Source organism: Apteryx mantelli, chromosome 3 (genome assembly GCF_036417845.1).
Source record: "Apteryx mantelli isolate bAptMan1 chromosome 3, bAptMan1.hap1, whole genome shotgun sequence".
Lineage (NCBI taxonomy): Eukaryota > Metazoa > Chordata > Aves > Apterygiformes > Apterygidae > Apteryx > Apteryx mantelli.
Genome location: NC_089980.1, coordinates 133,214,110 through 133,227,376, shown reverse-complemented (window position 1 = coordinate 133,227,376; position 13,267 = coordinate 133,214,110). Strand labels below are relative to the sequence as shown.

The 13,267-nt window shown below is 38.8% G+C and overlaps 1 protein-coding gene across 1 annotated transcript in view; it reads right to left on the bottom strand.

The window, feature by feature from the left end:
* CLIC5 (chloride intracellular channel 5) overlaps positions 1 to 9,906 on the bottom strand; it is a 71,854-nt gene extending 61,948 nt beyond the window's left edge. The window contains exon 1 of the mRNA XM_013955610.1: positions 9,415 to 9,906. Within this exon, the coding sequence (XP_013811064.1) occupies positions 9,415 to 9,906 (492 nt within the window). The remainder of the gene's footprint in view (positions 1 to 9,414) is intronic.
* Positions 9,907 to 13,267: the final 3,361 nt, after the last annotated feature.

Sequence of the window (13,267 nt, the reverse complement as noted above, 5' to 3'; positions counted from 1 at the left end):
TTTTCTCTAGTCCCTGAAATCACAAACAGGGAGATTGAAACATAAGATAACAAAATCAAAACAGACCAATTATCTTCTTTTAGCTTCACACCCTACATCTAAATTTTCCCATGATTTCTCTACATGATAACATTTTAAATTAGTAACCTTCTCTATCTGCATAAAGTGAAGGACGGCATTTTATTTTCCTTTGAACTTCCTCTTACTTAAACACGAGTCCTCTCAAAAAGGTTCATCAGCTTTTAAAAAAAAATTTCCTGATTTCTATTCTACATGTTCCCAAACCAGCAAAGTATAGAAGTAGAAGCATAATTTCTTTGATTTAAAATCATTCTGAGGAATGTGAATGGAAGTTATTACATGCTGAAAAGTTAAGCACCTGCTTAACTTTTTATGGTCCAGGACTACAACTTTCAGCATACTGCAGCACTGAGATCTTAGATAACTTTTGCTTTTTAAACAACCGGAATATGAGTGCAGTCTTCATTCTTAAGGGTCCTTCTTGATGGCCTATGCGAAAAGCCATGATAAGTACAAGAAAGGTTAACTTCCTTGCCTGAATCACAGTATGATACAAACAAAAGCTAAAAAAGGCCTCTGAGGTCAACAGGTCTACCCAATGAAATTCAAGATTCCTGAACTATTTTCTCCAGTATTTTATCTACACAGGTTCTTGCTAATAGATATTAAAACTAGGAAGAATTTTCAATGACATTAAGAAAAAAATTTTTTTTGAAAGTTTATTTTATTTCTCTTGGTGTTCTTACTTATGGAGGACTTGCCAGTATTATTTAGACACCTCGCTGACCACTGATATGCCATTTCTGGCTAATACAGACTCTCTCGCGATGCAAGGCCACCTAAGTATCAGTGTTACAGATGAGAATGCACATATTTATTGAGCAAGTATAACCAACCCATTCTGTAGAGCGAGCATACAAAATTCCTTTGCTGGCCAGAGTTTTGAATCAAATATGTTTTAAGATAAATCCAAAAAAGGTACAAATACATTTGGGCAGAAGAGACATATATATTCAGATGCAAAGCTTCTACACCTTCTGTTTGCTTCTCAACCATTTCTCAAGCTATGAGGATATAGTGTTGAGTTTCTATGTACAGATGCTAAGATTACCCAGACAAAGAGCAGTAATTAACTCAGGGGAACAACTCGCATCTAAATTTCAATTAAGGATACAGGCAGACGCCCTTCAAACCTGATGAACTCAACATTAAGGACGGGTACCTGCGAGAACTGTGAATACTTTTAACACCAATGGGACAATGGGAATTAGAACCTGTTGGTGTTCTGCAAGCAGACGAGAGTACCTTACAATAATGTCAGAAAAAAATAATTATTGTTGAAAGCAAAACAAGTGCCAGGGTAAGTGAAAAACTATGAAATGTACCAAGAAATTAATAAAGCTTTTTCTGACTGGCTGTAACACATGTTTACATCAGGACATTTCACCTCAAATACAATGATGTGCTTATTTAAATAATTATAAACACCTTAAAAGAATAAGTATTACAAGAATCTTTTTTGCTTCTTATTTAGTCTAACTATAAAAGTAGAAGCAACCAGAAGTAGGATGCAGAAAGAAGACATACAGAGGGGGATCACTATGATGACTAGCAGAAATGGGGACAAAAAGGATTTGTTGGTTTAGCTCAAAAACATCTGAGGATGCCTAAGCTTAAACTGACAACAAAAGTGCTAAAAGAAATTACGAAAGCTAATGGACTGTGTCAGCAGAAGAACAAGGGTGTATTAACTGCACATGAATAAATGTAATCTGAAAATTAGAGTAAGGAGTCAATGCATCAGAGTAATGACATTCTGAAACAGTCTTCTAAAATGAGTAGTAATGGCCGATTAGTTTCTAGATAGACCTTGATCAGCTTATGAATTATGTATTCTATGATGAGGCCGCCCGTGACAGCAGAGGACTTGATTTCATGTCCCAGGAGGTCACCTCCAGTCCTACGAAATTTTCTTCAGATTACCAGGAACCAAAAAAATTAACATTATGTTATCAGTGAGCGTGCAAAGATTTTTACTTTTCAATGCCTCATTTTTTATACCCATATAAGCAGGGAAATAACCTATTTTTCACTCAGAAGATGTATTCTTGAATTTTACTTCATTAAGACTCAGCAAGTGCTTTGAGGTGAGAACTTCATGGAAGCTGCAACAGAAATTCAGTTAACTTGCGAATCAGAATCCTGCTTTCAAACACTCGTCACCTGTATTGAAATCAGACCTGTGCACACCAATTTACTTCTCATCTCTCCCTAATTGTATCACTATATCTTGACAAAGGTCACAAATGTCTAGCAACATTATCAGAGATGCACCAACATTAACACCCATCCACCCACCCACTGTCCCTCCGGTGCAGTTTCATACAGGTTCAAAACCCTTGTCACTAAGCAGTTGTAAGTATTCAAAAAATAGCAATTAACATAGAAAAATGTTTAGGTGTTCCTTCTCAACCACAGTTAAGTGTATAAAAGGACATGGAAAATCTTTCTAAATATACCAGTACACACAGTTATAGAATAGCGGAAATTTTCCTTCAGTAGAGGTTCTTATGACCCAAAGGAACCAAGTAAATTTTCTTTTCACAATTAAAATCTTAAGCTTTTTTTGAATTGGTACCTAGGAATTCAATCCCCCTAAACTCATTTGGTTTTTATCTTCTACTGTGGTGTCTAAAATAAAAAGTAACTATAAAACAAATACAATTAAAAGAAACATCCAAGGGGGCTGTTGTTTTAAAAAAAAAAAGAAAGGATAAAGGTTGCCTGAAGTTAAAAAAAATAGTGCTGGTTTCCATTCTTGGAAAAGGCTAAGATGTACAAGATGATTAAGTTAGACTGTCCAACAAACAGCTTAACTCTCCAACATTACAGCGTTATTTCACTGTTGCACACAACTGTTGCTGAGCGTGGACACTGAAAGAAAAAGACGAAAACTGAATAGCCTGAAGAAAAAGTCAGTCTGGAGTTACAAGAATTCACTTCTAGTCTAACCTAGTAATCTAGGCTTTGTTTCTAAGCTCTGGGAGGGCATTGGTATTTCTACACACCAATTCATCCCACCCTTAGAACAGGTTTTTTTTGCTGGAACAGGAGCCTGGATACCGAGGAGAGATGCAGGTAATAGCTTACAGATACCTTAAGTCGGGTAGGCCAAATCAAGAAAGACCAGAGAGGAAAAGCAGCTTTCTCCAGCATCTTTTCTTCTGCAGAATTCCAAAATAATTTATATATATTGTTACCAGTTGCTCTGCAGGGACCATCTATTACTTTGTGTTAGTAAAACATCAGTTTCAGTAGAGCTGCCCTTTATGTACTTCTGCAATAAACAATTAAAACTAATATAAATCTCTCTATATTGGACAGAAACCATTTAACAGCTGTCAGTATTGCTACACAGATAAGTTGTCAGTGACACTATGAGCAAGAAAGTAATCAATCCACAAATCCAATTACTTTTCTCCTCTAAAACCTAATGAAAGGAACTGACATCTTTCAAAAGAAAAGAACAAAACAGGCTGGGATAAAAATGTTATTTTCAAAACATCAAAGAAGGAGTCAAAAAAGGAAAAAAATAAGAAAAAGAAATAAATAAATCCTGTTTTAGTTTTCTCTTAGTACGACCTACATATTTGCATTGTATTTGCTATCACTGCAATCACTGTGGAGTAACAATTTCCTAGACAATGCAGCTCTGTATTTTTAAGCTGTTGCTATGTTACTGTGCTATACCAAGCCATAGTCGCTGCTGGAGCCAAAAGCTGAAGGTGGCACAGGAGTGTCAGCTGCACATTGATTCATGCACCTTTCCAGAGGCAGCAAAAGTGCGTGAACAAGGCGCACATTCAGCAGAGGTCAGAAGCAACACCTTTTACCCTTTGTATCCAGCAGATTAAGCAAACTGCTAAGCCCTGCTGCTAAAGCACACATTCTGGTCACGACTGATAGTCTGGGAACCGTGAACTGCATGTTATCTACGGAATTGCCATTTGCTAATCTTTTCAGGCATACACAGACACACAGACACACACACACACACACACACACAGACACACACACACACACAAAAATTCAGCTAAGCGTAAATCAAGCTATAAAGAGACTTACAACCCAGTTTTCCTCCTCAGACATAAGGGTTACATAGCTACTAGGTTTAGATGTTAAGACCTAAAAGATTACCAGTCTCTTATTCATGATAGGGTCTATGAGGGAGCAATAAAGTCATATTATGTACATAGTATAGCGCAGGTATATTACAGATGGACCTCTATTTAGCCTGGAGAAGAGAGGGCTCAGGGGGATAATATGAGCATGAACAAATACCTGATGGGGGGAGTTAAGAAGATGCAGCCAGTCTCTTCTCACTGGTATCCAGTGAAAGGACAGGAGGCAATGGGCACAAATTGAGATACAGGAAATTCCATTTAAACATAAGAAAAAACATTTTTTTACAGTGGGAGTGGTCAGACACTGGAACAAGCTGCCCACAGATGTTGAGGAGTCTCCATCCTTGAAGATATTCAGAACCCCACTGGACATGGCCATGAAAAACCTGCTGCAGTTGACTCTGCTCTGAGCAGGGAGGTTGTACTGGATGATCTCCAGAGGTCCCTTCCAACCTCAATAATTCTGTGATTCTTAGACCACAGTGCAGTGATACAGCATGCATGTTCACGATGCAAAACGACTCTATTAAATTTACAGTCTTTGCATAAACCAAAATGTTCACTGCTAGAGGTAAGACATCTTTCTTTTGGGGAGCTGTGTTCCTATGGTAGAAATGTATATGCAGAAGATATAATCTGTAGCTTGTCTCAGGCTTATGAGTAAAAGAGAAGGACAATCATGTCCTTAAAAGAAAAATGGAAGGAAAATTCTTTAATTAACAGAAAAATAATAAAATGTTCAAGAAATTCAGCTTGAAGAACAAACATTACTAAACAAGGAAATACAATACACAACTGAAAAAGCTGGACATCTGAACAAGAGTTGCAACCAGGTCAAGCTGCCCTATGCACTAAGTAACATATTGGTCATATTTCTGTTCACGTTTCAAAGGCTTTTGTTTGAAGAAGGTACAATGTAAATGGGCATAAAGGTGGCTGTGACAAGTCTGGACAGGTTGGATTCACACAAATGTTTCCATGTTGGTGCCTGCTGTATTCTGCTATTAAAGGTACAGTGAATTCTTTGTTAAATAGAGAGCCCAAATTCTTTACTTTAGGTACCTCCAGAAATAGTCCATTGATGATGGCATAGCTACAGAGCACTGAGACTCAGTGACAGATGAGTTTGTGATTTAAATATTTTCTTGGTGCCAAATAACAAAGAATGAACCGCATAAAAGATCATCCAGTCTGAGCGACACTGTGGTCGCAAGGCAACAGCACTTACAAATTTCACTAGAGTACTAGAGCTAAATTTCTATTCTAGGCAACGCATTGCAACTAGGCAACTACACTGCAAGTTAGCTGCCGTTTTGACTTCCCACTTCTCTGTGGCTTTCAATCAGCAGCCACCTCTATCAGACACTGACACTTCCAGCCACTCAGAGACTTATTAGTACTAAAACCAAAGGAAGGAGTAAGCAGTGGCAGAGTTGTCCACAGCAAAAGGTCCTGCTGCCATTGTTGATGTCTGCAAAAGAGAGCAAATCCAGGAGAGGATGGTCACAATTTCAAAACAGTCCCACAAGAAACCTGACACAGATGAAGCAATACTTCACTGCCCCAGAGGAACAAGTACGGGCTCCACAGCCAGAAGGCAGGCATGGGAATGAAGAACAAGCAAGGAGAGCCAAAGTGAAGACAAGACCCAACGAGGGGAAAGGAATGCAGTCACTGTAAAGAAAGCGGAGCATAGTCAGGGGGAGCAGACTGTAGTGGGAGAATAAGTTTCAGGACCAGGCAGCTTTGGCTAGCTAGAAACCAGGTAGGCAGAGTCAGCCAAAAGGAGAAAAAGTGCAAATTGTGGAAGGAACAGGAGAGGTAGCAGAGTCCAGCTATGAAATAGAGGCGAGCCACAGGGGGAATAAAGCCCTGAACAGAAGATGGGAAACAAGTCAGGGCTCAGGACAGAATGCATATAAGTTCGATTTGTATCTTATTTCACAGAATCACTGAGGTTGGAAGGGACCTCTGGAGATCATCTAGTCCAACCCCCCTGCTCAAGCAGGGTCACCTAGAGCACATTGCACAGGATTGCATCCAGGCGCATTTTGAATATCTCCAGAGAAGGAGACTCCACCACCTCTTGGGGCAACCTGTTCCAGCGCTCTGTCACCCTCACAGTGAAAAAGTTTTTCCTCATGTTAAGATGGAAGTGTCTGTGTTTCAGTTTGTGCCCATTGCCTCGCGTCCTGTCGCTGGGCACCACTGAAAAGAGTCTGGCCCCATCCTCTCGACACCCTCCCTTCAGATACTTGTACACATTGATAAGATCTCCTCTCAGCCTTCTCTTCTCCAAGCTAAACAGGCCAAGCTCTCTCAGCCTTTCCTCATAAGAGAGATGCTCCAGTCCCCTAATCATCTTTGTGGCCCTTCGCTGGACTTGCTCTTCAGCATTTCTGACATTGGACTTGCTCTATAATCTATCCCTACATGGCAACACTGGCCTCAGGTGGACAGGAGATCATAATAGAAAGAGACTGTCTATTAATTCTGGTCATTGGCACCACTGAAAGGCTAGGCTCATGCACGCAAAGAAGTGACAGCCCTCACCTTTTATTTCACAATTCTTGTTATATATTACTGTCATACCTTCTGTTTTATAGGCTGACTTTTGCTCTCTAGATAATTAAGGATAGCAAATCTGGCTCTGCACTCCATGGTGTTAATGCTTATTGCTTTGATACCAGAAAGGACAAAAGAAAAATAAACATCCAGAAACAAAAGTCCAGAAACTTCCCAAAGAATAACACAGCCATAAAGAGCTCAATTCAGTCACCCATACAGAAGTGTCTAGTGACAGGTTAGGAAGTCCTAGCCTAGCCCACCTAGCCTCCAGCTCCTGCTGGATGAGGATCAGGGTATGGGTCACGTGAAAGCCTCATGTCTCATCCCCCAGCCAGGTAGGGACGTCTTGGATCTCAAGGGACATCTTGGATCTCAACTGCAAATGGGACTAAGCAGTTATTTTTAAGTAAATGAACAGAGTCCAAAGTGTGTGTTCCTCTCTATACCAGCTGATAAGCTCCTCTGTCAGACACTCAGCTTCTTCTGCACAACAAAAGCAAGGAAAAGAACTTCCTCAACCCTTTTACAGGCAAACTATTTTCAAGCTGCCCTTCTTCTCACTTTCCAGAAATGTAAATTAACCACAACATCTCTGGCTGAATAGAAGTATCTGCATGCATTTTTCTTTTTCTCATGCACAGAAAGAGAGAACACAATTATCTTGAAACAAAAGGAAGGTAAAAGAAAAAGGAATAAATATGATTTATTAGAACGAGGAATGATTTCAAAGCCAAAACACAACATTCAAGTAACTAACGCCATGAAGCTGCCAACGAACAGTATATATTCAATTGCAGCAACTTTTAAAACATGTAGGCAGGGCTAAAAGCAGAGGTATGAATTAGTACCAACACCATAGATCTTACTTTTCCCATATTACTAACTTTTTTTTTTTAATCAACTACCTGGACCTAGTCACAAATTCAGTTAAAGAAAGGGCAGCTGTCACTTCTAAGACTAATACAATTTAAGTTGTAGGCAGATAACAAAAAAGCCAAATGCACATAGCTTCCATAGCCCAGTTCCACAGAAATCAGTAGCAAAATCCCTTTGTGGTAACAAGTGTGGACCCAGAATGATTCATAGCCAAGCAATTAGTAGATACTCCTTCTCCTGAAGGATACACACCTTTTCAGAAGACTTGCTGCAGTTATATAGAAATTAAGATAAACGGGTGAAGTTTTATGGTTTGTATTATGCAAAGTAAGGCTAAATGATCTAATGGCCATTTTTGTGTGTGTGTTTTTTTAATCTATCAGTAATTTAAATGTTATATCTTTGTGCAAAAATTACGACACAATCAAAGTATTGTCACATATAGAGAAGGGATAACTGAAGGAGGAGTATCATTAATTTTTCATCTACAGGAAGTCAGAGAAACATGACAAAAGAGAAGTGTTCAAATCATAACTTTTATAATGCATTCAAAAGAATTTCAAGATTATGTTGCTATTTATAGAAGTGATCTTCTTTATCCTGTAAGTAAATGTGGATAGTGGAGTAAGTAAACATTTTACTTAACTCAGTTTTCCAAGACATACAGTATTTATAACAGAAACTAAATGAAGTTAGAAGAGTCCACCAAGCCATTTTATCTGACCTAGCTCATACAAGATAATCAGCATCTCACGCCAATGCAAAGTTTTTAGTGTGCTGTTGCTCAAATAAACTTAATCAAACACAAACTTTGCGGAAAACACTTCTCACTATACGTGATAAGAAAATCTCTTATTCTGCTTTCAAAGCATCTATGGAATTGAGGAACAGATTCTGATAATCTTATTTGTGTTGAAAGTGGCAGGCTGCACAACACCTCTACTGAAATTACAGTACTTAGAGTGTAAGGTCCTAATCAAGGGAGACAAGAACTTGAAAATTTTTATCTTATGTAATTAAAAGGAGAAACTGTCAAGTTTGTCTTACAGCTTTATAAATATTGAGAATGGTTGAATACAAGAACTTTCATGAAGGGAAGTATAACATTTATTTAAGAACACAGGTGTTTTATGGTTTAGGAACTTAAGTGATATTTCATGAGGTTAGAGAAAGTGTGAAACAGTCCTTCAGGAACTTGTATCTAACTTGAAATTAATTTGAAATACATGGTTATAATCTATCACAGACATATATTAATCTAAATATTGAAAGAAATAAAAGAAAGATCTCTTTCAAGGATGAACATATAAGGAGATTTCATTGCCACTATTTAAACTATATTTGGTTTTCTTCACAGTATTAATAACTATCACATTTGATCTACTACCTGCTAGACAGAAAGTGAAACAGAGAAATACTTGAACTAGCTGTAATTAAACCAGTTCAGGTAGCAGAAGTAGTCTAGCTGTAGCAGCAAGGTGATTTTACAAAAAAATAAATGAGCTGCAGTGACAACTAGAATACTTTCAGTATACTTCCAGCTGAGTTAAAGAAATCCCAGGCATCTCCACACCACACAGCCTCCTCTCTCTGTGCCTTAAGGCACACAAGAGATAAGTGACCAGCTCAGTCTACTGCAGCACGCAGGCACCAGAGTTGGCAACAAAGCTCCCCTGGGGGTAGCTGTATTTTACCAGTCTGGAGGACACACGGATTGATTTGGGGTTTAAATCTAGTGTATTCATAGAAGCACGCAAACTCTTACCTTTACAAACATGTGTATCTCACCGTCCTCCTGAAAGTTGTCCGTTTCTCCCAAGTTATTGTTCAGGGGGAAGTTGATGGAAGTCGGGGAGTTGGAAGAAGTGCTCTGGCTCCGACGCAGCTGGAAACCTGTAGGAGAAAGCATGCCATTCTCAAACATCATGCCCCCTACATGTTTATCTTCCTGACTTGGGCTCATCAGATCCATCTCCTCTTGGTATTGGTAGTCTTCTTCAGCACCGTGGTGAGATGAAGAAGAACCATCCTCTCCATCGAGCCCATGCTGAGACACCACAGAATTACTGCGGCTGTCTTCTGGGCTCTCTTGACCAAAGTCCATGCTCTCTGCATTGGTAGTCGTAGAAGAAGGAGATGCTAGATCTTCATGGACATGATCATAAAGGTGATTCTCTTTGTCCTCCTCAGACTCTGGAATTTCATAGATATTGGTGTTAACATTTTGATAAACATTTGTAAAGTCCTTATTTTCCATGATTGCTGGCTGGTTAGTTTTGCCTGCCTTCTGGTACCTCAAAAGACTACAATTAAAGTGAGATGTTGACAGATAAACACTCTTTAGGAGGAAGCAGAGTTAGTGGTATGCTTTTTCAATGCACTGCTACACATGACAGATCTCCAACAATCATTTACAGAGAGCTTTAAATCAACAACTATACTTCCGCTGAAGTAAGAGATAAGGCTGTCTCACTTTTAACCCCTTTCTTGATCAGACTACTGGTAACTATATCTTAGCATCTGTAAACACTTTTTGTTCTTCCAGATAAAACCTGGCCAAGTATAGTGGAACATGGCTGAAGCACCTATCAATACTAGAAAGCTACAGTAAAAAAATATACAGTCTTTCACAGGAAGTTAAAAGTAGTTTTACTGGAAATTTTGAGTACATTTTGTATATAGAGGTGGAAATGTAGACTTCATCATATTCATCTTCACAACACACAAAAGCCTAGCTTCAAGGAAAAGAAAGGCAAAATTGCATCAACAGGACAAACAACCTGCAATGTTTCAGTGGCTCCTTACAAAATAATGAACGGTCATTTATAAAAAATGCAAATAAAAAAAATTAAAAGTGGTATATCCACGAGAAAAAGATATCAAACTTGCACTCTTTCCAGTATTGCCACTGGTTCATTTCTGGACCTTGAACCACTCACTTCACCCTTAATGCCTTCATCCTCGCATCTGTAAAGTATGGCCAAAACTGTAAAAAGTCTTATGAGATGCCTTGGAATCTAGGAGAAGAAAGCACTGAACAAGTGTTTACATATACTTACAGTTTAATATATCCATTACTTACATTCAAGTATAGGTTATATATCTGTTTATTGCAAGAGAAATACCCAGGTTTCCAAAGATGGGCCGATTCCACCTGACTTTAGAAATCTAAGGGTTAGCCCTCTTGTCCATATAGTTCCTTTTCACTAAAGAATGGAGAGAGAGAGGAATCTGCAAAGAATCTGAAGTAGACAAATACCACGAGGTTTGGGATAAGATGAACTGCCCTCTAAAAAGACAGATACACACAGAGGTCAGAGCCTCTGAAATCAAAGGAGCTGAAACTGATTAAAGATCTAGATCTGAATTTAGCAAAATTATGAGAACTTCAGATCCTACTGACTAAAGACTTTTATCTATATGCTTACTGCACCTGCTTTATGCAGATTATTACTGAAATGCTTAGATTTTAATCAGGCTTAACCTCTCATTTTTGAGCCAAAAGGATATTTTTTTCCTCCTGACCCATCACGTTGAGATGAAGGTTCATTTAAAATCCTTATAACTTCCAGGACTAACTCCCTAAAACAGGACTTCAAGGATATATAGCTGAGGCCTAATTTCAAGTATTATTACCCACATAATCTTGCCCAACACAGATGATATATCTTCACATTTTGCATATGAAACCCAGGCACAATTCTTAAAATGGAAATGCTAAGTAAGAGATTTTGAAGTGTACAGTATGTGACCTGAATTACAAACTTCCAGCAGTCAAAATCAACTATTAGGCTAATGATAAGACTGGCTTAAAAACATGAGCCTAAATTACCACTGACATGATGTTTGCTGCATTATCCAAACTTACAGACTTATTTTTTTAATACAAGCTTCCCGAACAATGATTCGCCACAAGAAGCTGCTGCTTTACATAAAACACAAAGATAACCACAAAAGTAAAATTCTGGTTGAAAGATTTTTGCTACTAAGTGAAAAGTATTAGGGACAAAATTCTGTTACAAAACTCTGCCTGTTGTCTAAACTGGGATTTTATGGGATTCCCTTTCTGCAAAGCTCCCAGTAGAAACCTGGAAGCCCGAGAACACTTTCCTGGACAAATCCAGTTCCCTTCTCTGAGAATATGAAAGTCCCAGATAATGGACAGAGTGAAACTACGCAGTATAAGGAAGAGCAATCCAGAGTAAACAGTTGTGCAGAGCAGCACTGTGGGAGCTCCTGCATAATAGTATGGCAAGCGATAGGCTTTAAGGGAGCTTTTGCCACTTAGAGCCTGCAGTCATTCCCTACATACAGTAGGCACAGCTCTGCACGGCCCGAGAGAGAGAAACTTCATGGAAAAATGGAGATCCTCTCTCATATGAACCTTCCACTCAACAGGGGGCTCTCCAACCACTGCTAATCCACCATTAGCTTCCAAAATTCAAGTCGTGACTCAGAGAAAAACAAATGACAATGGAAAGAGACAGCTCCTCAAAGCTGCCAGCAAGGAAAAACACCTTTCTTTTAATAATAACTTTAAGGATTTTTGAGGCTGAAGCACCTTTTCCATGCACATCTCCGAGCTTGGAAAGTGCTGCCCCAGTAAAGCTGTCTCAGTCCACAGATCTACAAGTTTCACTGTGCTTTTTGTTTTTCAGTACACAGAGTCTACCACTTGTTACTACGCTAAAGAGACACAAAGGTCAAGGAAATGGAAAAACAGAGGAACCTATTAGAAACTTTTATAACTTTACATTTTTAGTAAATATTTCTATTTTAAGAAAACACTTGCATTTCTTCCTATTTTGTAGAAATACAAATGCATTTCTATCTGTATCTGTTCAACTTCCTCTGAGCATGGCCTTGATAAGCAACTGCCACTGATCTTGAAAACTTGTATACGCTAGCAGGATTAATATTCTGACATCGTAAAAACTCCTTCCTTACTCTCTCTGCTGGCAAATCACTTAAAGAAGAAAATAATACAGACCCACTCATGACTCCTTCAGAGCAAAACCAAGAGCAAAGTACAGTACATAGTATTAAATTAAATGACTGCCTGGATTTTTTTTTCCTCCTCAGAGAAAACATTAGCAGGATGCAGCAGCACCTGCTGGAGGGTATAAAATATCACAGGTAAAATAAGGTATAAAAATGAAAGTGTTACATATATTAGTACTATAAAATAATTAAATATAGTTTATGTGGATTTTGTCAGTCAGAAATATGAGTTATATGAGTTCTCCTTTCCTCTGCCCTGCTCCCAAAAGCAAAGAAAGTGCCATTCAGCTCAAAGATCCAGACTTCACTCCTGTGCCTAGTGATGAAGCTTCAGGGCAAGCTCAATCACACTTAAAAGTTCATCCAAGTGAAAATCAGAGGGATTCAAATCATTCCATGAAGTGCACTGCCGGTTTACAACCCTTGCATGTTACCTTCAGGGAAGAGAGAAATAGTTTTAGGGACACAACTCAAAAGATATGTGATGTCAAATGAGACCAGCACCGAGATACTCACATCGTGACATGCGTGACACTAGTCTTGTGGCCTGCTCTGTGTCCTGTCCTGCTCCCTCCCTATTCCCAGGGGAAAAACGTCTCCAGCAAAGAACTGAGCAA